The sequence below is a fragment of the Rhea pennata genome, chromosome 4, assembly GCF_028389875.1.
Source record: "Rhea pennata isolate bPtePen1 chromosome 4, bPtePen1.pri, whole genome shotgun sequence".
NCBI lineage: Eukaryota > Metazoa > Chordata > Aves > Rheiformes > Rheidae > Rhea > Rhea pennata.
The window spans coordinates 64,198,480-64,226,257 of NC_084666.1; the positions used below are offsets into that span (position 1 = coordinate 64,198,480).

General features: G+C 38.4%; 2 protein-coding genes across 4 annotated transcripts in view; both read right to left on the minus strand.

The window, feature by feature from the left end:
• Positions 1-138: 138 nt before the first annotated feature.
• LOC134139570 (cytochrome P450 2U1) lies at positions 139-14,934 on the minus strand. The gene is made up of 5 exons (XM_062574132.1): positions 14,489-14,934; positions 7,594-8,223; positions 3,420-3,581; positions 2,184-2,351; positions 139-1,760 (listed from the first exon to the last, which is right to left on the minus strand). The coding sequence occupies exons 1-5, from the start codon at positions 14,928-14,930 to the stop codon at positions 1,582-1,584; spliced, it is 1,581 nt and encodes a 526-aa protein (XP_062430116.1). The 5' UTR covers positions 14,931-14,934; the 3' UTR covers positions 139-1,581.
• Positions 14,935-23,867: 8,933 nt separating this feature from the next.
• Positions 23,868-27,778, minus strand: part of SGMS2 (sphingomyelin synthase 2) — a 35,277-nt gene continuing 31,366 nt past the window's right edge. For all 3 annotated transcript variants that reach the window (XM_062574135.1, XM_062574133.1, XM_062574134.1), the window contains one exon: positions 23,868-27,162. In XM_062574135.1, the coding sequence (XP_062430119.1) occupies positions 26,959-27,162 (204 nt within the window). In that variant the 3' untranslated portion in view covers positions 23,868-26,958. The remainder of the gene's footprint in view (positions 27,163-27,778) is intronic.

Here is a 27,778-nt window from a genome sequence, read left to right on the forward strand (position 1 = left end):
AGGTTCGGTTTCTGCTGCAGGCTACCCCGTTTCATTTTGCGGCCCATTTCACACTACAGTCTTGTAATTTTAACAAGACCAGGGCTGCTCGCCTTGTCTCTGTTTCCAAGGGGAAAAGAAGACAGAAATACAACTTCCTTGAAGAGTATGTATGGATTTATTTCCTCTGAAGTTTGCTAGATTAAAAGGTGTGTAGAGACTGAAAGATGACTAGGAACAATTACTGAAAGGTGAATTGTTTGAATTGTTGCCCGACCCGCAGAAGATTACATATTCAAGAGATCTTTCAAATAAAAGGCAAGCTTACGCAGAGCAAGCGTTCCATTCCGATACACTTAACCATAGGCTTCTCCAACAGTTAGTTAATACTGCTAAAAAGCATGAAAACTCTGCATGAGAGAAGAGTAAGACACTGATACAGTATACCAACTATAGGTCTTTTTACTCCATATGCCAGATAACCAAAGAGAGCACCTCTACAGTCAAGCCGCAAGTTTGTCAGATATTTTCCATGCCTAAATCTTCAAGACTTCTGTCTGCAGTGCCTTTGATGCCGTCTTTGAAATACGACTCCAGCTCTCAAAGCCAAACAGGACAAAGGTGGCAGCTGTGCACGCACTGCCCACAAAGGCAGAACCTGAGCGCAAGGCCCAACATTCATATTATCCACATACACACTTCCCCAAGGAGCAGGCTGTCGGCCTGCAGCCAGACTACAGGCTGCCACCACCGGCGTGGGACCCGTGAGGAACTTGAAGTGACAGCGCAGAGGTACTCTTGCACATCTGCTTGGCCACTGTGAAGAGCCCCGAGTCAGTCAGCCAGAGAGAAGAGATTTCTACTGTTTCTTTCTTGGGAAATCTGCTCATTTCTACACTGAGATAAAACATCTACACATCCAGACTCCAAAGCACTCCTTTCATGGCCCCAAGCCAGCAAATATGGCATGGACTTTTCCATCTGGTACCTGCATTTTTACAGTGAGCCCTGATCCAGTGATCCAGGAATCAGAACTGACTTGATCCAGCCTGACAGTTACTTACAAGAAAAAATCCTCTAAGATTAAAAGAAGTGTCATTCAGCCATTTTTTAAAAGTATTTGTCATTATTTATACTCAGGCATAGTGTATAGTGTTTCTTTATGCTGAAGATGCTAATACCCTCTCCTTCATTAATGCTTTGGTATTAGATTATGTCCTTCACTCACTTGATAAATGCTTATGCACTGCTTTTACCAAAATAATCATTATTATTCACTAGAGTATTAACATACATTTTGGATCATTCTCCCATAATTTGTATTTGACAAACTGACAGTCATAGCTTACAGATGGGGGAAGGGAAGGGAACCCAACAAGTTTCGGTAACAAACTGCAAACTACAGTGTTGTCAGTTCATCTGTGGAATGCAATAGCTGACATAACAAAATCTCTTCCTTCCAGAACAATCATTCTCACCGATTACGAAAGTCTATGCAGTTGGTGTTTTTCTGAAAAGGAAGTAGCATAATAAGCTGGAAACATAATAAAGCTGAATTTAGTAAGTGCAGTATTTCTTCATTTACTCTTTTTTGATGTTACATCATCTCTTCAAAGCTCTTAGTTTGAATGGACACGGAGCTAAAGTTAGACCAAACCTTCCCTCCATGGATGGCTTTGTGGCATTTTCAGGGTACAAAAATGTAAAACTTTGCATGAGACTTGCAAAAATTAAGAACAGCTCCATTTTTGCCAACTGCTCTCCCATGCACACACGTTTACCTAAAGAACAGTTAGAAGGAGACATATTATTGTTTTTATACTGCTGATCCATTTGTTAACACACACAAAATTCCTGTATCATCTTCTGAAATTGAGAGGGACTCAAACTACAAGTTACAAATTTCCAAAGCTTTGGTCTCCTGTATTTGAGTCTGAGCCTTGCTCAGCTTTACTGCTTGATGCGAATAGCATTTACCTCCATTATCAAAGTACTGTTAATCATTTCTCATTTCTGCCAGGCAACTGGAGCTTTTAGAAACCCAACAACTTTGTTTTGCAAATCACCAATTACAATAATAAAACAAGTTCTATAGTTAGTCCTATGAATACCTTTTAAAATTCATGCCTTCAGGCCCTACTCTTCAAAAAATACACCTCCCTCCCCCCAAAAATCCAACTAATGAGTGCATCTGGATATCTTACCCATTCCAAAAGGAATGAAGGTCTCCTTCTTAATTAGCTCGCCGTTTTCATCCAGAAATCTTGTTGGTTGAAATTCATCTGGTTTCTCCCAAATATTAGGATCTCTGTGCACTGACCACAAGTTGGGCACAATCACACTGCCCTTAGGAATAGTATATCCTTGCAGCACTTTAAATAAAAGCACAAAGACACAGGATCTGACAGGTTGTTAGAAGCAAACAGAGGAGACTTTTATACTTAAAGCAGGACTAGACTACTTCACAATAATGATAGGAATACCTAGCTGTGCGGTGCAAGCAGAGCAGGAGCTTAAGGCAGAGGTACCTGCAAAGGTGACCTCTGCTGCCACCTGAATTCTAGACCTGCTGGGTCAGCACATGGCAAGTCAGAACAGCTGGAAAGATACCAAATTATGCCAGCAGCTCCCTGCAGGCAAAAGGGAGCAGAGAAACCTCAATTGCATTACTATTGTCCAAGGCCCCATTCAGTGTGCCAATATCACAACAGCAGCAATCATGAGAAATGCACTCAGCTGAATGGAAGCGCTATGACCAAGTTTTATCCTGTTCCTGTGCTGTCACAGTACTCCATCACAGTGAAGACAGAAGGGAAGGATGAGGGAAAAGTAATCTCAAAAGGATTTTGAGGCAACTAGCCTAATTTCAGTTGCATCTCACTGTCCTGTAACTGAAAGAGTTAAGTAAGCATATCAATTCAGGATTGCATTTGAAGGCAAAGCACTGCTGCCTCTCAGTGACTTCAGCCAGTGCTCAACCATATGGCAGCATATAGCCAACATAAAAACATTGGAAAGGGTATTTATTATTGTTTTCTGTAGATGTGGAGCTCAGTAGTATGTGCCTTCCAAGCTTAGCAAACTGATTACTCCCAATTAATATTTTAAAGGCTCTATGGCAAATGACCAGAAACTTCTCTGCTGTTTAAGGTACAAAGGCGGAATCTCAGCTTTCAATTACCACTGAGCAAGTCAATCAACAAAATCCCACCCCCAGAAAAGAAAGCTCTCTAAATTTGAAACATTACGGATATTAGGTCAAACATACTGCTTAACTATGTGAGTATCTCAAGCCCACCTATTCGCAGTAAATGACATTTTACATACCAGGCTTACCCGTGTTAAGACATAAATGAGGTCTTTGTACATCTTCACTAGATGTCCCATCAGATGTTCCTCCACAGAAGAAATACTGTATTAATATGTCTACAAATGCTTACCAGCAGTTTCTGAGGCCATTCGAGGGACAGAAAGAGGAACAACTGCAGTCATCCTTTGCACTTCCATAATAGTTGCCTCTGTGAAGGGCATTTGAGCCTTGTGGGCAAGAGAGGGAACTTTGTCACGTCCTAGAACTGCTTCAATTTCTGCATGAACCTTCTCTATTCAAAGGGATTGAGAAGAAAAAGATGCACAGTAAGTGAGAAGGTATTATCTCAGTTTCACTTGTCCATGCACCATTGTTTACACAGATCTGTCAAAGATGACTGCACATCCCTACCTAAAATAACTATGCCAACAGAAGCCTTAAGAACAGACTCAGTCAAGAACAAGGCAACCAAGCACACTCTTGACAAGTGTCTAGAGTAAAACAACTTAGATGTCAGACACTTGTCAGATACTTTCAGTTCACTGAATCTCTAGTCAACTATTTGTCAATTATCCAGGAAGGCAAGAATAAAATGCTCCTTCCCCCCAGACAGACCTTCTGCAAAGGAAAAACAAAGAGTTAGAGACCTAATTTCCACTCTTGTTCATTCAAGGCAAAGTGTTAAATTATTGGTTAGTCCCTTTCATCTCACTAAAGGCTCAGCACACAAGCAATTCTCTTTATATACAAGTTTCTAAGATGCAAGATTTGCCCTTGTACAAGACAACGTTAGTTTTATTCTAGCTAACTCGGAATCTGGCTGCATAAGTAAAAGACAATCTTGAAAGAGAGGCACATATCAATACTAAGTGTTAAATCAAAAATCATCCAAGTCAGTTTTCATTTTTCATTCTCGATACCCTGCATATTTTGTGGTTGCCTGTTTGCTGGTTCTAAGATTCAGAATCTAGGCTGCTTGTACTTCTGAGCTTTTGTTCTCCTCTCTCCTAGCACTGATTCGTGATTAAACAAAAGCTAAATGCAAAAAGTTTCTCTGTTTTTGAAAACATGGAAAGCATTCAAATATAATGTACTGATTATGCTCAACAAACAGTTGCTGCCATCTATTGGGCTTGCTAGGGAAACAAGTTCTCGTATGAGGAACATGCAGCAAAAAGAAATTTGCTAATGGTGATGGCACTGGTATCTGGTTTGGGTTTTTTTGTTACTCTTGTCACTGACAGATTATATCCCTGGATTCAGTATGTATATCCTCAGGGGTTTAAATGAGTAAAGTTCTCTATATTAAAAAAAAATAGTAATAATTAGAAAGACTGACTGTCTCATGCCAAATGTCACGCAAGTCTTATTCTGAATAACATTTCCTAGGACTTTGCAAAGATATGTGGAATCATACAGAAAACAACCAAACTGCTACTAGCATTACTAACTGCAAAAATCGAGTCTCCACTACTCCTCAGCTAATAGCATGTTATTTGAACTGCTCCACTACATACGTATACGTGTGTGTGTGTGTGTGTGTGCGCGCGTAAATCTTATTTATTTCCACAGATCTTCGTAACTCAAGGACCAAAATTAAGTCGAGGAAAGACCAAATCCAGTATCTCATTTCTCAATGATTTCCTATAGGTGCTTGCATGCACATGTCCCCTTCCCCCTTACCCTTTCCATGTAAAAACCAAAACTGGATTCCACAGACAAAGTCTGTTTGTGCTCCCCCTCCCGCACCGCAATAACCCACTGTGCCTTTCTAGAAAGTGTTCATCTGCAACATTTGCTAGTGCTGAAAGTTATGCAATTCTGGTATTTCGTTTAGGAGCTAACAGAAACTTATCATCAGAAAAAAAAAATGAAAGCCATATCTGATTCCCAAGCACTCACAATACCTAAGGAATGGGATACTAGAAATAAGAGAATTCCATGACAAAACTGAGTGATGCACATACCCTGGAGTACTGCGCTTAATCACATTATTTGACAAGAGCCACAGCATGAGGAAAGGATGATCAGAGAGGTTAGAAGCATTAGAAATCTCTCTCAGCAAGAGAGAGAAATATAACAGGCACATGTATAGTAGCAGACAGTAGGGGTTGAGGTTAAGAAAAAAGACAAAACCTTTACAAATCTTATTTGGGTAGTTTAGAACAGATCTAATACATGTAATTACCTAACCATCTAGTTAAGAGTGATAATACAGCACGATTAAAAATACAAGAATAAGCCTATGCAATAAAATACTTGTACAAATTTGTCCTCAGGGAACTCCTTATCTCCTATATACTGAACTGACGCCCTATTTTGGGATCTTTGCTCAACCATTTGCGTTGACTTTGTACAATTAACTATGATCTTGACCTATTCCAGATAGATATCCATCATTCCAGACAGATAGATACTGTAAACAAGTATCTATTTGCTAATTTGCAGATCAACTGCAATATCCTGGAATCTAGAGTGCTTGATAAAAGTATTTCAGGTTTATGGCGTTCTCAGATAACTTAAGGTTTATCCTTCTTCACTCTGGGTTTGCAGAAAGCCTGGCTAAAGCAGTGTTTTCTGAGGGAAATGTTTCACTAGCATAATCTGTAGAAGAATTACGTAAGTAGAACTTGTCTATCCTGCCAAGTTTTCCAGTATGCATACACCTGACAATCTTTTTAGTAAGGATTAGTTGTTGTATGCGACTTCAGGAGCAGCTGTTCCTAAATTAGTTCCTTTATTTTCATTAAATTCAACTATCTAAAATTTCTTCAAATACAGTTTTCAAATCTTACTAAAGAAAATGCTATCTTAGCAACCATGTGCACTTTTAAAAAACTGAGTATAAAAAAATTAATCAAAATTAATTTTAAGTCTTTGAAGATGGAAACTTATCTAAAGAAATCCTGAAAAATAACTCTCTATCAAGCACTATTTTAATATTGTAATGTCTCCCATAACACTGGTATTTCTGGTATCTAAAACTCTCTACAAGCCATTTTCTAGAATTCTATCCCAAATAGCAAGCTGATCATAGCACCATAGAATAATCTGGGTTGCCAGGAACCTCTGGAGATCATGTAGTCCAAACCCCCACTCAAAGCAAGGCTAACTACCAAGCTGGATCCAACTTTGAGGTTAGATCAGACTACTCAGGACCATATCCACTTGAGTTCTGAATACCTCCAAAGATGGAAATTCCTAACTCTCTCAGCAATTTGTTCCAGTGTGTGACCACCATGAAAAATTTTCTTAGTATGTAATCAGAATTTTCTTGCTGCAGATTGTGTCTGCTGCCTCTCTTCCCTTCACCATAAATCTCCAAGAGTCTTGCTCCATCTTCTCTGTATCCTCTGATCAGGTAGTTATAGCCAACTTACAGTCTCCCTTTAGGCTTCTTTTCTGAAGGCTGAACAAAGCCAGTTCCCTCCTATGTCACCTGCTCCAGTCACAGCCATAGCGGTGGCCCTCCAATGGATCTGCTCCACTACAGCAATGTCTTTCTTGTACTAGGGAGCCCAGAACAGGGCACAGTGCTCCAGATGCAGTTTCAAGCGCCAAATAGAGGGGAATAATAATTACCGTTCTTAAAGATGGGCATGACGTTTGTGTTTTTCCTCACCAGCAGCAACCTAACCAACTGCCATGACCTTTCAAGACTGATAGGGAAAGGCCTTGCAACTATATCAGGCAGTTCCCCCAGCTGCATCCCAGTTGGTCCCATGGATTTGTGTAAGTCAAATTTGCTTAAGTTGTTCCTAATTTGATCTTCCTCTACAGTGGGTATTATTTCACTTCCCCAGACTCTGCCACTAGGCACAGAAACCTCCCTGCTCAGGGAGGCCTAAAAGCAGACCTTGTTACTACGTATTTCACATGTCTTGTATAACTTACATCACTACTAAATAATTTGTAAAGCATCTGACAAATGATGATTAGAAGCAACTACAGACCCAAAATGTCACAACTGCCAAAGCTTTTAAAACATGTCAAGCTCCCCTTGAACTACTGAAAAAAGATGAAGTTGTCCCAAAACTGGAAGAAATGCAGAGACGTAGCAAAAAGGTCATTTTAGATTGTTAATACACAGCAGTAATCTAAAGAACATCATAGCAGAGCAGGACTACAGATGTTTCATTACATACCAGCCTTTCAAATTACACATACACGTGCATGAACTTCAAATAACCTCTATATTCATCCTGTTTATCTGTGTGCTTCCATGTCTTCCTGCTAAAATATACCTGAAAATCACCAGAAGTTTTACAGTTTGGAATAAAACACCTCGAACAAAATAGTGTTACCTTGTACTTCTGGGTAGAGAGACATATAGAGCAGGCACCACAACAATGTATTGGAAGTGGTGTCTGTGCCTGCAATGAAGAGGTCACCAATGATAAAAAATAGGTAGTCTTCATTAAAACTGCTCTCCTTGTTCTTCTCTTCTTCTGCATGGAGGAAATACATATCAATGAAGTCCCTGGGATTTGCTGCATCCAGTGTGTCCCTGTGCTGTGCAATTATTTTCTTTAAAAAAGCAGTAATATCTAATTCTGTTTGTCTAAGTTCCCTGAAAGGTCCGAAGGGAAGATAGTACAGCCAAGGGCAGATATTGACCAGGATCATAGAGCTGTTCACACTTAGCTCTAGTGCACGGGCCATGTTCTTCAGCATGGTCTTAAACTCAATGTCTTCATAGTTAAAACGCTTTCCAAAAGCCATAGAACAGATAACATTGGACACTGCATTGCGAATAATCGGAAAGGGATTAAATGAATCATCTCCATGCTTTAGCATTTCTTCCTTTATAAACTTCAGCTCTTCGATGATTTTAGGTTCTAAGCTGTGTCTTCCTACTCCAAAATGACGAAGCGTGGAGAGAGAGAATTTCCTCTGTTGCTTCCAGACAGGGCCATAAGGTGCAAAAATAACACCTAGAAGAGAAAGGGAGAGTCTGAAACCAAGCTGTTCTATTTTCAAGTGGGCATAGTTAAACAGGCTTGGAACCCAAGAGCCACATAGAGGGAAAAGGTATATGGCAAATGTGTCAAAGCACAGGACTAGGAGACAGAGAAAGAAACCAGTTCTTCAGAACTTCTTTTTCATTCAGCCTTGGGAAATCCCTCCCTCATTTTCCCAAACAATAAACTGAATATAATAGCTACATTATAGTTGCAAGGCACTAACAGATGGGAAAAGGGTACTACAGAGACTTTATTACAAACAGTAACAATTCTGTAGAAAATTTTATTTTCAAAGTCTTGAGACAAATTCCATGAGCAGGGCAGAACAGCAAGATATTAAACACAATTTGTTTTGCATTTCTTTTCCCCTTCATGTTACATAACTTCTCAATACTGTTTGTGTGTGTATGCGTTTCTATTACTAGTAACATGTTTCTTTAACTATCATTAAAGTACAAGATATGTATGCAGCAAATAAATTGTAAAGGTGACGGCAGATTCAGAGCAACTTGGTGAAAACATATTTGATTTTCATCTCTACATTTTTTCAAGCCTCTAGGCAGATGTTCTGCATGAATGTGTCATCATGATGTACAACTTGAATGCAATGCCTTAGCTTTGAATATAAACATTGTTCCCTTACAAACAGGAACATCTTGTTAGATTAACAAACTGCACCAGAGATACTGCTACACAACTAAAATACACTACGAGCTATTTGTGACATACTCCAGTCACGGATATCTGAACGCAGTCAACCTGAGAAAGTTTAAAGCCATCAAAGCAAGTTAGTCTTGTTTTTGTTTTTTGGTAAAGTGACATCACATCAGTTTTTTTCTTGAAATAAAAAATCATTTTGCAAAAGCAACATCAATTCTTCTGTCAACTGCAGATCTTAATGTTAAGTTTAAATAGAAGAGAAGAAAATAATAACAGTAAGTATTGAAAAATGGCATATCTTTAAGTGACCTACATTATTAATGGGAGTGGGACTTAATGTTCATATGGGAGTGGGACTTAATGTTCATAGCCCCAATACAAAAAGGAGAATAAATAAGAAATCTATAAAGATGTAAGATAAGTAATTTACGTAATTTAAAAGAGAAGGATATGCCAAAGGAGATACTATAATCTGAAGAGTCTGCAATCCAAATGATATGAACAGTCAATTGTAACAAAGATAGTACAGTATCTTTGTAGTCAGATTTTTCTGGAGACATCTATTCATAACGGATATTATATATAATATTGTAAAAATATGAACATATGGCCTAGTTTCAAAAGTCCTAAACAAAACAAGCAAAATATTTTGATGAGTCAGTACAATCTGAGAATAAGCTGAACTTCATTTTCTCTGTACAACAAACAGAGAACTCTGTACAAAGAACACACTTTAGAAAAATTTATTCCAATGTCTATTATCTGTTACTAGCACTTTAAAAAAACTGAAGAAAAAAATTTTCAGATCACCCTTCTCTAGTAATGTTTCCTGCTAGCACCAGCATCATCAAGTAGGGTAGGTGAAAAAAACAGGCATATTTTGGACTGAATTTAACCAAGAACCAACCTCGATTTTCAGGGTTTTGTTGGCGGTGGGGAGGAGGATAGGCAGATTTTTTTTTGGAACAAAATAATGTTATCACTATTTCTATCCCACAACAAGTATTTCCAAAATATTATCCATCCACACCCTCTTCCCCTTCCTGTCATTAGGTAGATTAGTTTTAACATCCAAATACTGTCACAAAAGAAAACAGGCCAATTACATTGAAGGCAAAGGGGTCCCCCCCCCAATCACAAAGAACAGCTAACAGCAACAACAGTGCATCAGGAGAGTCCATCCAGCCCAGCACAGCACAGAGCACTCCAAGGCACAGTACCTTCTCAAGTTACGAAACCCCAAAACTCTTGCAGAATGCTAATAACTGATTTGTGAATTGGAAAAAAATAACACATGGAGAGAAATAGATTAAGAAGGAAGAAGAGCATAAGGTTAGAATAATAGAGATAAGGGATGAAACTGAACTGTCAGCTGGATTGTCAGGCAACAATAACTGAACAGTGTGCTCACAGAAAATCCCTGCGTGACGTGGAAAGTCAGATGTTAGATACAAAAGAACCAGTGAAGAAGATTTTTGTTCTCCTTTTTTGTAGGAAAAAAACGAAATTCTTGTTAAAAAAGCAAGTTCTTGCTCAGGCTAGTTTCCCCCTCACACTTAATTTCTCACTGCTTCTTTTAGTGCTGCTGCAATACTGGGGACACTGACAAACACAAAATCCATGACAGATGTTGATGTCTAGATCTGCATAGGATAGGACTATAAAAGCTGAGGACCATCCAAGCTCCCAGAGCTCCCACCCTATCGCCTGAGTCTTCGCTACCCCTCCCAGCTACAGAATACAAAACCATTTTGCTGAAAAGAAACTCCAATATTTCTCCTTCTCCACACACGCTGAAGATTTAGCACACTTGTACAAAAGTTCTTCGTTAAGATATCCACATTCTCCTTTAAGTTCTTACTGCACTTCCCATCCAGTCAAGAAATCTGCCCCCCCCCCCCGCCTTGCCTCAGGGTGGCTGAAATTCTTTTTGACTTTCTCTAGGCAAATGTATTATCTGCATCTTTTTCACAATACAGCCACACACAGCTGAGATAAGCCCTTCCCTGTTTCATAATATGCTCAACAAGTCAACTCAGGGTGAAGAAAAACTATAATAGCAAACGTAGTTTAAAAGAAAATCCCCCCATAAATTTATACTGGTTAAAGAGGTATACCACAGACCCCTTTATGAGACCTTCGGTTGTGGTGTGCCCATTGCAATCAGATTTCACAGTTGCAGCTGAAGTTGTGTTCCTAGGCTGGATTAATAGAAAGGGCAATAACTGCTGGAACTAGACATTGAACATAATTTATTGGTTTATGATTTCAGGGTTAACGTTATCTGAGAGTTACGGAGAGACAAGGAAATGTTTAATATTATGTAGTTTTGTTAATCCAAATCTGCATTATAAAAATTACACACAACATTTTCTGGACTTTTCTTATTTTCTTATTTTATACCATAAGCCAAAACCAGAAGCATACACTTATACTGCTGTAAGTAGAAGAAATAGTAATAGTTAAGAATAATGGATAAGAATAATAGATTGCTAAGAATAAGCTACACTGACTTGAAACCTATGCTTTTTAACTCTATCACACTGGAGTACATTTATGAAAAAAAAAAAGTATTAGTCAGACAGTACAGTGTTGAAAATGGTAAAATAGGGTAGCCAGCCACTAACTTTAAAAGGGAAAACTACTTGAGCAGATTTTAAAAAAGGAGAGGAAGACAATTTGAGTATCTGTAAACTTTAAAAGATTTTTTAGGTTTTTCTTGTTCCGATAAAAATTATTATTGTACAAAAAGCTATTTTTTTTTAATATATTGCCTCTTTTTGTCACATTTCCTCTTTCTGGCAATTTTTACATGGGTAACCTGGATTACAGTAAGGACTAAAGTACTTCTTCATGATAGGATGGAGTAAAGACTGGAAACCAAACAAAAAGCTTTTTTTTTCCCCTCACAGAATGAAGATCATTTCTCAATCTAAATTGACTCTTACTGATTCAAAGTGACCAATATTGTAGAAGAAAAATTGTGAGCTGTAGATCTCAAGTTACAGAACCCTCTTGCTTCTATCACTTCCTTTCCTTGTAAATAAGGAAACAACTGCTGCTATCCAGATCTATAGTGAAGCCTAATTCATGAGCTATGGTAACCAAACACAGGAGGCTCCCAGCTCAAACTAGAGGCTCTGGCTAGAAGTTGTAACTGATCCATCTTCCCTATGAATTACATACAAAGGAAACTATAACACATAGCTCATATAGTTTTAATGGACAATATCTGAAAGTTGGGTTTTAAGAGTCATATTGTTCCCACACTATACAAAATCAAAAGTCCAAAGCTTTCAAAAAACACACATCACCTTCAGCCCTTGGTTCTGCATCTACTGCCTTCTAAATAACGTATTTCTGTTTCAAATCCAGGTTGAGTAGCCTACTATTTGCCACAATTAAATTCAAAACAGCCCATTCAGAGTGGTTGTTGTTTCCATCAGTTTCTGACAAACCACTGCACACTAACGATGGACACGCTCACACAACCACTGCTCCAAAACACAGAAGCAGGAACCACTACCTTCAGCTTAATAGGGCCACAAACACAACAGCGAACACCAGCTCAAATCCCCCAGAGTTCATTACTTCCAAAATGATGCTATGCAAATACAGCTATTTCTGCCAGACCTTAACTGGGCACTTGCAGAGCTAACTCAAGAGTCCTTGCGTGGCATCCCTGACCATGGGAGAAGCAGGCAACTAGCAAAAAGATTTCTTATCTTCAAAGCAGAGCCAGTTCAGATCTAGCCCAGTTTGGGTTGCTGCAAGCCTTGGCTCAGCCCAGGCCCCAGACTGGTTCCTGCAGAATCACTTCCACAATCCAGGTCTCACTCTCTCTGAGCCTCGTCTTAGGCTTGCACTGATCTGGATTTAATAAGCACTCTGGGACCACAGCGTTGCGTGGGTGTTGTAGAGACATCTGTACAGTTCCATGTCAGTCAGTTTAAGGCAGGCAAGACTCAAGCTGAACTGGGGCTTACTGGCCTTCCGGAACCTGAGCTGACTTTCTCCACTGAGTATTTTAAACTACACTTAAGGTTTGTTCTACAGTACTATTGTATCTGTGGTAATCCAACTTGATGCCTTGGCTAACATAACTGATATATAGCAGCTTGATGTATTTTGTGGATAACTGGATGACCATCACACAACTGTCTCCTGAACACAGTTGGGATGACTGTCCAAATAAAACCAAATTTAAAGCGGCATAATGTCGCCGCAATAGCACAACACAGGGAGCTATGTTCTTTCCACTGCTCTTCTTTCACACAGCAGCAAGCTCAGGACAAGAGACTCCTGACCCTTTAGTCTCCCCCGGGGCATCCACTCACAGAGGCTGTTAATGGATTATCAAAGATTTTATTTCAGTACTTACATGAATTCTTTGTAAGCGGTATGTGTTGACAGTGCTGGATAACTCCTGTGTCAATGTGACCAGACAAGGCTAATTTGGAATTGTCTACAGAGAACCCTAATTTATAGCACAGGAGAGAAAAAATACACCACAAGCCTGAATATGCAGTTTTACAACACAGTTTAAATTGATCTAATGTCCAGCTGCTCTTCACCTTTTCTCCCCCTCGCCCTGGCTAAATGTACTGTACAACCTAAAAATATTTAGGCACTGTAATAGCAACCGCACCCTAATAAGATGTGCATCTCACTAGTATCTGCTCAGTTAAACTAATTATAGTTATGCTTCCTGATTGCCTTTTAATAAATACAATCTAGGTCACTCAATTCCCTCTCAATTGTACCAGTTATTCTGGCACAGTATGGAATTGAAGGTAACAAGTTTCAGGCACTCAACCAACAGCATAACACAAACAAGTTTCATAATATCATAAACATATTAACAAGCCTATCTCTCTTCTCCAAAACTGAAAAAGGAAAACAAATATTATGCAAATATTGCAGGCTATTACAGACCTAAAGTCTAAACAGGAAAAAAATCTAACTGCAGTATTCCCATTGTATGTGTAAACTTCCCATATCCTTTCGTGTGTGCGTGTAAGCTACTAAACTCTACCTGTAAGGCTTTTTATGGACGCGTGCTTGGTGTATCCAAAAACCAGGGTACGCTCACAGAGTTATGACAAGCAGACCAGCTAAGTGCCAACACCGTAGCAACACCAACTCGCACGCAGGCTGCGCATCTGCCGGAGTCCACCAAAGCCCACGTTTAACCAGCGTTACCTTGCCAAGAACTGGGCAAGCATGCAGTTATTTTAACCACTAAGAAGACATTTGAAATTTCTCCTCGTGATGAAGACAAAAATCAGAAAGGCTCGGGCGAGAGGCTTGCTGCTTCCTAACACTCCTTTACTGCAAAGGGAGATGAAACGCCCGAGTCTCGGCGGCATCGCTTGCCGCACAGCCACGGCGCCCGCAAGGTTAAGCCCTTCGCAACGATTTCACGTGCTGCCCTCGGTCTGCCCCAACCTCACCTCAGCCCGGGCCCGCCGCGGCCGCGACCGTTAACGGCGGCTAACGGCCGCCGCGCGGCCAGGTGCGCCGACGCCGCCGGCTCTGAGGCGGGGGAGCTGCCGCCGCGGGCCGGGCCCCTTACCCTTCTTGCGGGTGATCATGACGACGATGGGGACGGTGGGCCGGTCGCTGAACACCTCCGCCTTGTGCACCAGCGCCTCCCGCACCGCCTCGAAGGTGTTGAGCACGATGAAGGGCCGGCTGCCCACGAAGAGCCTGAAGATGCTGCCGTAGATCTCGCTGAGGCTGGTGAGGAAGACGTGTGGCGAGGAGACGGGGCAGCCCTTGCGGCTGCCCCCCGCCTCCAGCGCCCATTTCCGCAGCAGCGGCGACGGCAGCAGCGCGAAGGCGAAGTTGCCGACGAGCGGCCAGGGCGCGGGGCCCGGCGGCAGCCCCGGCGGCGGCCGCGGCCGCCTCAGCAGCCAGTAGCAGCCCAGCCAGCACACGGCGAGCAGCAGCACCTCGGCGGCGCTGGGGCCGCGCAGCAGCCACGTCCAGGCGCCCGAGCCCCCCACCGTCACCATCCTCGCAGGCGGCGCCGCGCCGCGCCGCCCCGCGGGCCGCCGCTTATAGGCGCCGCGGCCGCCCCGCCCCGCGGCGGCCTAAGATGGCGGCGCGGCCGTGGCCTGCGGCCCGCGGGGGTCGGCGCCGCCGGGCTGCTGCGGTTAGCTGGGAGAAGCGGCTGCCTGGCGATTCCCGGGCATCAGCGCTGCGGATCTGCGCGCTCCGGCAGCGCCGCTTTAACCCCCGCTGCGCGGCGGCTGGCGGCGGCTTCCCCCTCCCTCTCCCCCGCCTCTGCCTGCTCGGCTTGGGGACGCGGGCCAAGCCCCCGGGACAAAGATTTCAGAAACATCTTATTTCATCTGCATGTTGCAAGAGCAGCCGTGCGGAACACTCATTTTGCCATTCAATTCTTACAGGGAAGACAAAAACCGACCTCAAGCTTCAGCTGAATCCAAACCACGGGGTGCCTCAGCTTAACAGGATGCTGACCTACCACCACAGAAGAGCATCCAAAGATCCAGTCAGTAAAGTATCTGTAATCACACTAATCAAATTGATTAAGAGCATGGTAAGGATAGCTTTTGTTAAAAAATCTCCTCCTCCTAAAAAAAAAAAAAAAAAAAGTTTCAATAAGTAGTGTATCTGGTGTATCTGACCATTCAGTAATAAACCATTACTTTTCCTTACAACTCTTCAAATACCACTTCTGGAAACACTTATTTTCATTGAGATTTTAAAAGCTTGAAGTATGGGTTTCTCCCCCTTACCAAATATGAAGCTCACACTTCCTAAGTGATGCACCAAAATTCTTTGACTATGTGAAGTGCTGTTCCAGCTCGAGGCTTACCAACTGCCCCTGCCAAATGCAGAATAGGGCAGAAAGGCTCCTCAGCTCAAGGCCTAAGGCTGCCATCAAAGCCTGCAGAAATTTTACAGGAAAAATTGCAGTAGTTCTTATCCTTCCACACAAAGGCTTAGGTGTTATGGTTTATTCTCTTTAAAAAGTACTTGGATGTTTAAAAAAAGTTACTGCATGCCCTGCAGAACTGTTTGCTGCAGCTCAGTGATTTTAGGAAGTGCTCCTGATACCTCCTCACCAAAAGACAGAAGCACTCTGGGCAAAATATTGCCAATACCCCACTTATGAAAGGATTCCAACAAAGAAAAGCAAAGAAGAAAAAAAGTTAAAAAAAAAAAAAAAAAAAAAAGTTGAACAATAAGTATATAATGAAAAGTAGCTCCAAAATAGTTGCTGAAGTAAATAAAAAAGGTTTTATTGCAATTATACAGAAGTTACAGGAATTTTAGACATACATATACAGCTTCAAACTATCAAGATCAGTTTTTCTCCAGTTAAGACAACTGGAGGCAATCTCTTTAGTATAAACAGCAGGAGGATGTTTTACTAGGCACAGATGAAAAAAAAAAGTCACAAATTTAAAATCACTTTGAAATAGAACAATACAGCTTTTTTGTAAGCATTTGCCTGAAATTCAGTGGCTTAACCATAATGATCACAAAAGTATGCGTCTATAAATAACTTGAACAACTATTAGACAAATACAGCAAGAGACAACTGGTAAAAATGTAGCTAAAGACATTTTAAATCTGAATCTTAAGGAGAGTTCTGAGGTCTGAAATAAGCTAAGCTATTCTTTTTTTTTCTAGATGGAAAACATCAGTTATTACTTATTTTCTTTACATAAAAGTAACCTAGTCTTCACAGTACTTGAGAATTAACAAGATAAAGTTCTCTCCTTCCCTCCCTATGCAGTTAAAAGATTGGTTTCAGTGGCATATGGCTAATTCTAGGTTGTACAAAGATAAGTTTTCACGCTGAATTTGATCAGCATGGTCACCTGAAATTATGAAAAAACAAAGGTCTCATTTTGATAAAAATTAAACTTTGCTCTGAAATGTGATTACATGGATGTTTCTACGTAACAGAAGTTATTGCAACATTAAAATCAAGGTTTTTCCAATTAATATTAAAATCAAAAAGCCTCTTTTTAAAGCATAAAAAGCAGCAGTAAAATATAACCTGAATAGTTTGTAATATTCTATATATGCCTAATAACTACATAATATAAGCTTTAGTACTCTGCTTTCCTCAGAAATGATTCTTCCCCAACTCTAGTGTAACAAAAATGACCTTCTATTTACTTAAGCACTTAAACAGAATCTATTCCTCAAGCTGTTTTGGCCTACATTGAGTAATCAAAGAATTCGCTGATTTAATTCAAGAGGAGGAAAAAAAAAAAAAAAAAACATGAAACAAGCAAACAGAAAACCACCGCCAGAACAACGTTTACCATTACAGGGCTTTAAAAAAAACAGTTCAAATTCAAATTAACTAATTTTTCTGTGAAGATAACCAAGTTACAAAATTAGGGCCCAAGCCAAAACATGAAGTTTTTAAATTTACAAAGTAAACTCAAAACCAATATAATATTTTGTATTCAAACTTTATCTGAGCCTTTGAATCTTATCAGCACTTACACTGTTGACCAGTTATTATTACACATAGTTTTATCCCATTCTCGAAGTATGGGCTGTGTTTCTGTATGCTTTATTTCAGTTTGTAGGCAACTTTTGGACTTTGTTTCCATAGGCACTTTATTCACAAAAAATGCTTTGTCATAAGTACATTCCAAATACTTGAAAGTTCTCTAATTAAGACTAGCACACTTACAAACATGTTTCTAACTGATAATAGATGCAGTAAAAATTTGCGCTCAGTGGTCCATTAGTCAAAACACATGTCACATGCTCACAAATATCTTTTCACAGGGCATTTATACATGCAACCATTTATTTCTGTTAATATTGCACTTTCTGGTAAAGGAAAAAAGATAACCAATTTTCCCTGAAGGATGCATTAATTAAAATACACAGAAGTTGCATTTTGCTGTGGCTTGACTGTGCTACAGATGACTTCCTATCTTTGGCTCTTCCAAATTCTCTCTTCTTAAAACAAGTCCTAAAAGTAGTAGGCACATGGTTCAGATTGCTGTTACTAGATTATCCATCTTCATTCAACAAAAACCCTGCCAGCTCAGCTTCCTAGATAGTGTGTTTATTTTAATGAAGCGATTCTAAACTGGGAATATTTTTTGCGCACAAACAGAAGTTCCATAAAATATTGTTTATTTCTCAAAATACTAAATGCAAATGATCCAATTATTCCAGTATTTGAAAAATAGTAGTTTACTGGTTGAAACCTTATGGTGTGATTACTTTAGACCACAGCCAAATACATCGCTACTTTCCAGATGGTATTTTTGTACATACAGCCTGCTAGCCAATATGTATGCATACATGTTGACCATTATGGATATTCATGTGTCCTGAAGCAGAAAGATTCCCTTGAACCAAAGGAGCATCATATATACTCCGAAGGTCACTGTGGCAGGATTTCCAAATATTACAGGCAGACATTTTTACAATTTTAAGTTGAAAAGTAAGGGACATTTAACAGCAACTAAAGGTTTTGCATCCTCTTGGAGATAAGATGTAGTTACTACTGCTAATACTGCTGCCTTGAGAATGTCCTTATTTTAGCATAATTGAGAAGATCCCTCTTTTAAAAAGACTAGGAAGTGCAATGCCTTTCATTACATGCAGCAGAACAAAAAATGATCAAAAGAAAGTGAAAAAAAACAACAATTTCTGCAACAGAACACAAAACAGTTTCTTCTGGTGGGTGCTTGTGGAAGCTTAAAACAGAAAATTTGTGACTTTTCTGTTCTACAATCTAAACAATCTTAGTTTAAGGCACTTTCAAAAGTTCATGACCTAGAAGATCCAGTACTAGAAATAACATTCACAATTAGATCTCAAATAAGGTATCTGTTCAGCTTAGCTAAAAAAATAAGAGGTAATTTAGGAAAAAAAACTTCGCCTGACTACCAAGGCATTTTTTGAAGGAGTCAATGTCCCACTCTGCTCTTTAAACATGGTTACTTGATTATCTTCCTTCACAAGTCTATTTTTCAAGACTTTCAGAAAAAAAAAAAAGGAAGAAAGAAACTACATAAGTGTTTTGTTTGTTATGATTTTGTCCACTTCATGCACTCCTCTCTCTGGCTTCAATGATGATAAAACTAGAGAATTACTTACACACTCCCTCCCAATGCCAACCACCACCACCCTCTCAATCAGTTATCTTATGCCATAATCCTACTCAATACCATCCTGCTATTTTAGACCAAATTTCAAATAGTTAGTTGTCCTTCCTAAGCACATAAGAAAATTAAGTCTTGGAGATCTAGTTTATTAAGTTAAAACTCATATACACACCTGATTTTTCCCGGCATTAAAAATTAATACTTACTCTAATACATTGCAGATTTTTATATAGAATAGAAAATTTAAAGGGATGTATTTATACGGAAAGCATTTGAAACAGGCTGAAAGAGTAGAAATCTTGCTTTATTGAAAAGGTGCATCACAAAAAACTGCTCAATATTAAAGGGTGAGAAAAGAATACCAGCTCTGGATAAGAGATTAGCACCACATACGGACATAGGTTTTTGATTTTTGAAGATGTGTGGCCATGTAAGGTATCCAAAGTATTGCATTTGTTTAGTACATAGGCTGTCAAGAAAGAAGTTTCAACTTGTTTGTGCCAACTGAGTAAACTGCATAGAATGAGTTTGATGTGCTTTTACCAAACGCATGGTCAGCAGTGCAAGTGATCAAGATAGCACCTTTCGAGATACAAGCTTAAGATGCTCGTGTTATTGTGCAAGTGTTTTGCTTTTTAAACAGTTGAACATAGATTGCAACATCTTGCAAATTGCTACTGTAGCATCTCATGACAAACAGAAAACCACAAAACTCAAGTTGTCATTCACTTAACTAAAAAGTCTGGCACATACTGAAAGTATCATAATACCCTGGAAGTTTTGCAACGCAAGAGCCTACTCTTATCAACTCAGAACATTCTACATAAAGAGGAGGCCCAGTCTGCAAGCACTAGTAGAAGGTACAGCACAAGAGGTCTCAGTTAAGCAGTAGCATGCATTATTGTAGTGTCACACCATACAGTGTTTGCAGAACTGGACCCTAGACCTGTAAAAAGTTAATAACCATATATTAACTTATCATGCGAGCATTGTAGCATTAACATATCTTATTACGATCAATAGTTCCTCACCATCAGCAAACAGCTTTTCTTGAGTAATTTTTCCTAGGTTGGAGTCTTATCTCCAATTAACATACAGAAGCACAGAAACAGCACTGCATTTGGGAGTGACATCCTGTATTGTTTTTAATGGAAGTCTTCAAATTTCTCCTCAAAGTCACATGGAAACAGTAAGAACCACAGCAAAATCATTATTTCATGTTTCGCTTGGTGTGACCCCAACCTTGCAAAACAGCCAATCATCTCATACATACTCTCCTGAATTAGTAAAATAAATAAGTGAAATACTGACATTTACAGAGCAAGAATTTCTCAAAGCAACTGATTCCTGATATATCACAGATACTAGAGATTTTGTACTTGAAAACAGTTTCAAGTTTCAAGTTGAATAAAGATGTGTCTAACTAGAACACCTTTTGCCTTGAGATTTGATAAGACCCTAAAATTAACGCTAGGTCATGTGCTCTTCTGCATCAATCTACTTAGAAGTCAGTTAATGGAAGTAGATGAAGGAAGAGGAGTCCAGACCAGCCCAAGTTAAAATATAGATGCACCATTTTGGGTGGCCACAACTATGAAAAAATAGAATGCAAACCCAGCATTTACAGAAGTAACAAGATAGAGATGACAAGTTACCCAAAATGGAAGACGAGTTGAAGCAAGCTTAGCAATACCCTTGAAGGCCATACATACACTTCAATTGGTAGAGTTACCACAAATACAAAGGCAAATTCATCTTCCTGCTTAAGAATCTTAATACTCCTGCCTCCTCTAATTAAAAACAAACATAAAAAGAGTATGTGTGAGTGTGGGGGGGAACACACTCATTTTAAGTGCTAATTACAAGCTTAAAGTGTAGCACCAGTTTACTATACTCTGAATTAGGACACAGCTCTCAGATGACTGTTTTTTACCGTTGCCTGCCTTTTGCAATAGAAAGCTATTAGAAAAACTGAAATGATCTTCAATACACTTCCTAGCTTTCTATTCCTATCTTTGACATTGGGTCCTCAATCTGAACGGCTCTCAATAGGACAAGGAAGATGGCGCAGCCTGTTATGTAGATTCCACTTTATCCTCCCATGAAATGGAGGAGCCTGACCACTGCATCCAATATTTTGTATGTATTGGAGACCCCTCCACACACACCCATAGTGCCTGGGTTCCTTGCTCAAGATGCCTCTATTTGAGCTAGTTTGACAACTTTGCTTTTTTAGCCTTTGTTTAAAAACAGAAGCAGAGAACCCTACCCAAACCTCTCAAACATATTTCAAAATAATAGTATGTTGTGAAAATTAATCTCAATTGGCACACATAAGTTTCTCCTGTAATAAGTCTTTGAAGTTTTACAAATGCTAGCTGCCTACGAATATTATACAGAATTAAATACAAAATCTGAAATTAACAGCACATATACATGGCTTATAATACATATTTCTGATAGAAGAAACTCATACATAGGGACTTAAAAAATCTTTTCACCTTAAGCACTACAGATTAAATGGATCTATTTTTTTCCCACCGATGTTTACTGAGAGTAAAACCAGTTGTGATCAACTATACAGCAAGTAAAAGACATAAAAATTCACTCCTCATATAGAGGAAGGGCAGGGTGAACCAATATAGCATCAATATTGTATAATCAAAAAAAAGGGGGGGCGGGACCATCACCAAATGTAATGGTACAACATATTAACTTTGTTCACTATAGTATGACAAAGGCTGCCTGTAGCATGCAGCTGAACAGTCATTTGACTTTAGAAAGTCAGTCTAGTTCTTCCAGAAACAGCTATCTTACTCTCTCCTACGTGGGCTGGAGCTTTAAGATAAACATTAGTCCGTAGCACACAACCACAAAAAATAAGCTTCTCATACTATCTGTTAAATTTCAGGTGCTTCAGAAGTCAAGTTTTCACTGAAAACCAATCAAGACTTCATGTGATAATTGGGATAAAAAAAAAAAAAAAACAAGGTAAAAAAAAATCTTCAACAACAGGTAGTACTTAAGAGCCACAGAGGAACTGATCAATATCATTATTTAATTTTAATAGATCATGCAGGCACTTTGAGGGGTTTGTTAGGAAAGATTATTTACTGAAGTATGAACTTTCCCCCCCAATATTTTGTAAGTTATCTATACCTAGCCTGAAATTCTTGCATATTGTGATCCAGGTAAGTAATATTTGAAGAAGTTGTAAAACCTTTGCAAGCCTCAGCCAGCAGAACAAGTTTTTATCACATTTAAGCATCACAGCAGTTCATTCTTGCATCAGAAACTGTTAGTGACAGCTTGGAGGAAAGGCATATGAAAATTGGCTAATCACAGTTAAATAGTTAAAAATCTGCAAGTATCTCAATCTGAGTTTTAAACCAGAGGTTATTCATGAAAACCAATGGACTCCAGGTACGCAGGTGCACAGCTGTACTATAGAATGAAGCACTTAATATAGCTTGCTACCTTCCAGCCATGTTTTTTGCAGCACTAGCTAGTACACAGACAATTTAGTTCTACATTAACTGGAAGTTAGTATAGTTACAGGTCAGTTTTGTTTTAAAAAAAAAAAAAAAAAAAAAAAAAAAAAAAAAAAAAAAACCACACACACACACACACCCCACTATCACCATCTATTCTAATGTTTTCATCTTCCTTCTTTTAAGTTCTAAAATAAAAGCCTTTGGCCTTCACTCCCAGTGCCTTGGCAGAAATTTTGAAAGCTAGGAAGCAGCTTTTATATACTACGCTTATGATAACTTATAAACAAAATGATTTTAATGGCATATGGGGACATTTACATGCACTTAAGCAGCAACATTCATCTGAATAGTGTCCAACAGAAGTATTTCTTTATGACCTCTTTTTCAGTAACTAATTTCGAGTCCTCAATGTGTTGAAGTATTATATCAGACACTATAAAATTGTAAGTATCCTACTTTATAGTGTAATTCTGATTGTGGGTTCATATATCAAGAAAAAAAATGGAGCTTTACAGCTGTGAAATTAACCAGTAAAGCAACCAAATTCTAAATACTTGCTTAGTACATCTGATTAGTTTCAGAGTAATTAAAAACTATACGATCTAAGATGAGCTAGAATCAAAGTCATTTAAGTAAAAAAAAAAAAAAAAAAAAAATCCTTTTAAAGAAATGAGAAGACTTCGTCTTGCACTGCAATTAATGGATTTGATTTCTAGAATCACACTTCTTGTCCACTGAAAAGGACTTGCACATGCACCAAATAATTGATATAACTGTTCAGATACTCATGGTGGGAGAAATCAGAGTTCAAACTTTCAGATTTTATGTAACTGGAAACCTTAGCTGTATTTTATCAGGAATATTCTCTCTCATCTTTTAAAATACATCCCAGTTATGTCTTTCACTGAGCTTTATTTCTCATTTATATGAAAGTAGTATCATCTTAACATATAAAGATTACTAAATGTTGATTTTTGTCCTTCTCCCCTCATTTTTTAGTAAGGGGGAAACAAATCCAGTAATGCTTATAGTACTGCTTTTTTGCTATAACTGTAGCCGTCTTTCCAAGAAAACACAAATATTTAATACCATTTACAGCCACAGGGGAGTGCTAAGCACATACCATAAAAATTTAAGTGTACATTGGTTTCAAAGGTATGTTATTTTTTGAATTGGCTATTAAGCATCTGTAGTATAATCATGTAGCAGCATTTTTCTTTAAATGTGCAAGTTAACCTTTTAAATCCATTTTTACATTTGAATTCAAGCAACCTTGGATTTAAGTGAGCCATTAAAGCAAGTGAGTGTGTGCTGGAAGAAGGGCTGGCTGAGAAGTTCCACATAAATGCTCTCCAGTAGAAAGAATGAAGATTTTATTTATGATCACAGTACAGGTGCAGTTTGTGACATCTGTAAGTAAGGATTATTATTGTAACTCTAAGAAAAATAATTACATTAACATACTGTAATAAAGTGGGCAGATACAGCCCAAATAAGAGCTTACAGTCAAAATTGACCAGTACATTAAAGTGATTCTTATTTTCTCCTGGTTTCTATTTTATCCACTGCAATCCTTTTCCCTCTTCAGATAAAACCATGTTTTCAGCTTCATAATGTTTAAATACAACAATTAGTATGTTCTTAATAGTTTTCATGTGCCAGCTGTAGTTTGTATTGAATAGTCTACTATAGAGTAAGCATTAGAAAAGGGCCTTACTTACCCCACTTCATCACCTTACACATAGGCTTAAGCAATCTTCAAACTCATCTATACTATTTAAGACAACAAGAACAAACTAAAGCTGTTGTGATCATGTTCTTATCTACAGTATAGATAACTACACTATCTATACTTTCGCAACAGTGGAAAACTATGATTTTTGGTCACACATATACCCACACCTCTTTTTGAGGGTTTTGATACAATGGAGAAAGTTCAAGCACTTAAAGCAGGGCTGAGCCAGAACAAGAATTAAGTAGGTTGAGTTAAGTAGCTGACATTCGAACTACAACAGAAGTTTCTACCAAGTTCAGAAGTAAAATGAAAGCTGACAGCATCCGATGGGAACAAAATATTACTTGGTTCCACTTCATCATTTCCATATTTTTTCTTCCAGAAGTAGGAATTTCAACTGTTAAAAAAAAAATTGAATGAGGAAACTATACTAATAGATTTAAAAAGCCCCATTGAGACACAGCAATGGTTATTTAATTATCTAGGCTATCAAAGTGTTTATTATTTAGCTACCAGATGAAAACAACAATTTCAGATCCTTACTGGAATGCTTTTCACCATGTTAATTCAAGGCAAGCTTACCACTAATGAAATTCATCCATATTTTTAAGATATTATATTAGGAGTGGCTTAACACAACTATGTTTAAGATAACAAGGCCTACAATTCAGCCTGAAAAATACTATGCTCTGTGAAGTTGTACTGATGTTATAGCAAGTGTCTTGGGAGGCATATAGACAGACATTGTACTGATTCATTTGTAAGAGATGGAAAAACTACTTTCATATAAATGTTTTGATGTTGGCTTTAAGCTGCTCAAGTTCTGCCAGGAACAATCAAATGAGAACTTGAGTATGTCTATACACCCACAACTTCCAGGGGCATGTTAAAAAAAACAAAAAACAAAAAACCCACAAAAGAAGCTCACTTTAAATAACAAAACCAAACATCAGTGTAACTACTTTCTTTTCTAAGTTTTACCAAGGATGTTTTGTAAGGAACATTTATTGTATTATACTTGATAATGCACAAAAGTGTTTGAAATGCACATTAATATTTTCATGTACAACTTACAGTAATTGATCCCCTTAACTGAAAAAACATTAATACTATATTGCATTTTATTACTTTAACTGGATTCTTTTTAAAAACAAGCTGTCATTATTTAATCTGCGTTCACATTTGCCACTCAGTTCAAGACACTTTAAAATAAGCAGCATTTCCTTTATATTAATATCACTTCAACTCTGTATGCATTTTTTCCTCTACTATCAAGTTTTACTGAAGATTTGGAAATAAAATAATTAACTGCAGAAATGAATACAGAACATGAACAAACAGTTAACATGGTATGCTAATTTTCTACTTCACTTCCCAACAATACAAAACAATAAAAACCCAACAACTAGGTAGCTGTTAATCTGCATTTTTGTTACATGTTTACACTATGGTAACTTTCTACATTCTCAACCAATATGCTTATATAGCCATTCTAGTTGGACTAAAACCCTGGGAAAAAGGAAGTTGCACGCGAGTTAAATCAGTGTCATTTTATATGAAATTGTTTCAGGTGATAATTAAAGAAATGCTTCTGTTGTATGTATTCACTTGTCACTTTGTTTTTAAATGAATCACAGAAGTGTGTGCCAAGAGGTTAAAAATGCAGAACTATGAATCCCAATCACACTTTAAACATAGTTTCAGCAGGAGAGCACTACTGAAGTTAAAAAAGAAAAAAGCCCCACTTAGGACCTGGCCTTGCATTCCTCAAGCAGGTGAGATCTACAGGACTTCTGCCTGAATTAAGCACAGTCTGAACACTTCTCAGTTTAGTTCTGTTTAATGTGCTTAACTACACAGCAGTGTATGCATTTTTGTGCATACATACACATACACTGATAGGCACTGTATAGCTATACACAAGCCCAAACTGCAATTAAAGATTTAGACTTTGAAACTGTATCCTTTTTAAAAATAAAATTTTAGGCTCCTTGAGCTCTCATGTTAGCAGCTATTCCTAATTTGCAAATTCACCAGGTAGCACAACAATTTAAATATAAAATTTAATAAAAATGTAAAAATTGGTATATAATAGAATACATGGGATTTGGTGGTGGTGGTAGTATTTTAGGGTCATAAGATATTCATTCCCATAAAGTGTAAAAAAAAAGTCAAGACTCACTTCCAGCTGTACCAGTCATGCAAGGTCTTACCTTCATTAGCAAGAATAATGCAACAAAACGTTTCCCACCATTGTGTTATTTTCTGTTTATCTCAATACACAGATATTGTGCCTTTTTAATTAACATATTTTTGCCCTTATACTCCAGAACCCTGAAGATGAGATTTTAGGGTGCTTTTGTGGATGAGTGACAGTTAGTAATGGAAGTGTTGTGTTCTTTGGCACCTCTATCTCATTTGTAAAGCAAAGTCCTGCTCCATTTTTTCCTTAAGGAAAAATCCCATCAGTGGTGCAATCTATTAGCACTGAAGAGCAGAATAGGCCTGTATAGTGTGGTGAATAGGAAAACATATGAAACGGCAATATATTTGTCTACAATTGCCTTTCCAATCAATTGCACGGAAGTTTGGTCCACTTCTTCAGTTACAGTGTAGTCCTCTTGAGAACTTTGGTTACAGCATTAGTTTTGGTAAAAAATAGAGCAGATGCTTGCAGATGCTTTTCTTCTCTTCAGGTAGATTTTTCATTGTCCTCTCCTGTCTTCTGAACCCGTGAATACTTTTTGCATGAAGATTTGAAGCAGCTGGGAGGCCAAGATATCGGCCAGGAGAAGCTGCAAGGAACAGAGCCTTGCACGTTCTTCTCAAAGAAATAAAATATTGGATACCACCATGCTCGAGAGAGAAAGTTTGTCTGCGAAGAGACCTTTAAAGTCTGTATTGGTACAGGTAGATAAGGAGGAAAAGGAAACAAAGACAAGGTAATCAGTTTAAAGCTTAATTTGACTAGACTATAATCAATTAAGTTGAGGCATAAGGATGATTAACAGTTGCAATATTTTAATGTGCTTATGCAGAATAGGTATATTTAGCCTGGAAAACGTGGCAATATTGAAAGAGGGCATATCATAGTCCAAAAGTATGCTGATAACTGAACATCTTAAACACAATTAACAGGATACTTTGGAACTACATAATTTAAAGAGACAAAGCACTCAAGTGTTTTGAATGCAAGTCCTCTCAGGCATGTGCCATGTCTAGTTGAAAACTAGGTTAAAATGGCTTGAGAGCTGACATGCTATGTTCCTACTCAAAAGTATACTTGAATCAACTGAAGTAGATACCTCTGAACAGATACTTTTAAGTGACACTTACAGCAGAGCTTCCACTAGAGTACTTAGTAATTTAAGTTGGACAGAAATTTTATTACAATTTATTCACAATCTGAGATAGTTATGGTCTATTCTATAGAACAGCAATAAAACACTTAAGTATTTTAATGCCAAAATGCAGAACTTTTTCTTGATTTGGGACTGTTAAGTCAGTTAGAC

Coding starts and splice junctions, on each gene's coding strand:
- LOC134139570 (XM_062574132.1), bottom strand. CDS start 14,930: ATGGTGACGGTGGGGGGCTCGGGCGCCTGGACGTGGCTGCTGCGCGGC. Junction 8,224..14,488: donor CATGATCACCCGCAAGAAGG/GTAAGGGGCCCG, acceptor TTTCTCTTCTAG/GTGTTATTTTTGCACCTTAT. Junction 2,352..3,419: donor AATGGCCTCAGAAACTGCTG/GTAAGCATTTGT, acceptor TTTTATTTAAAG/TGCTGCAAGGATATACTATT.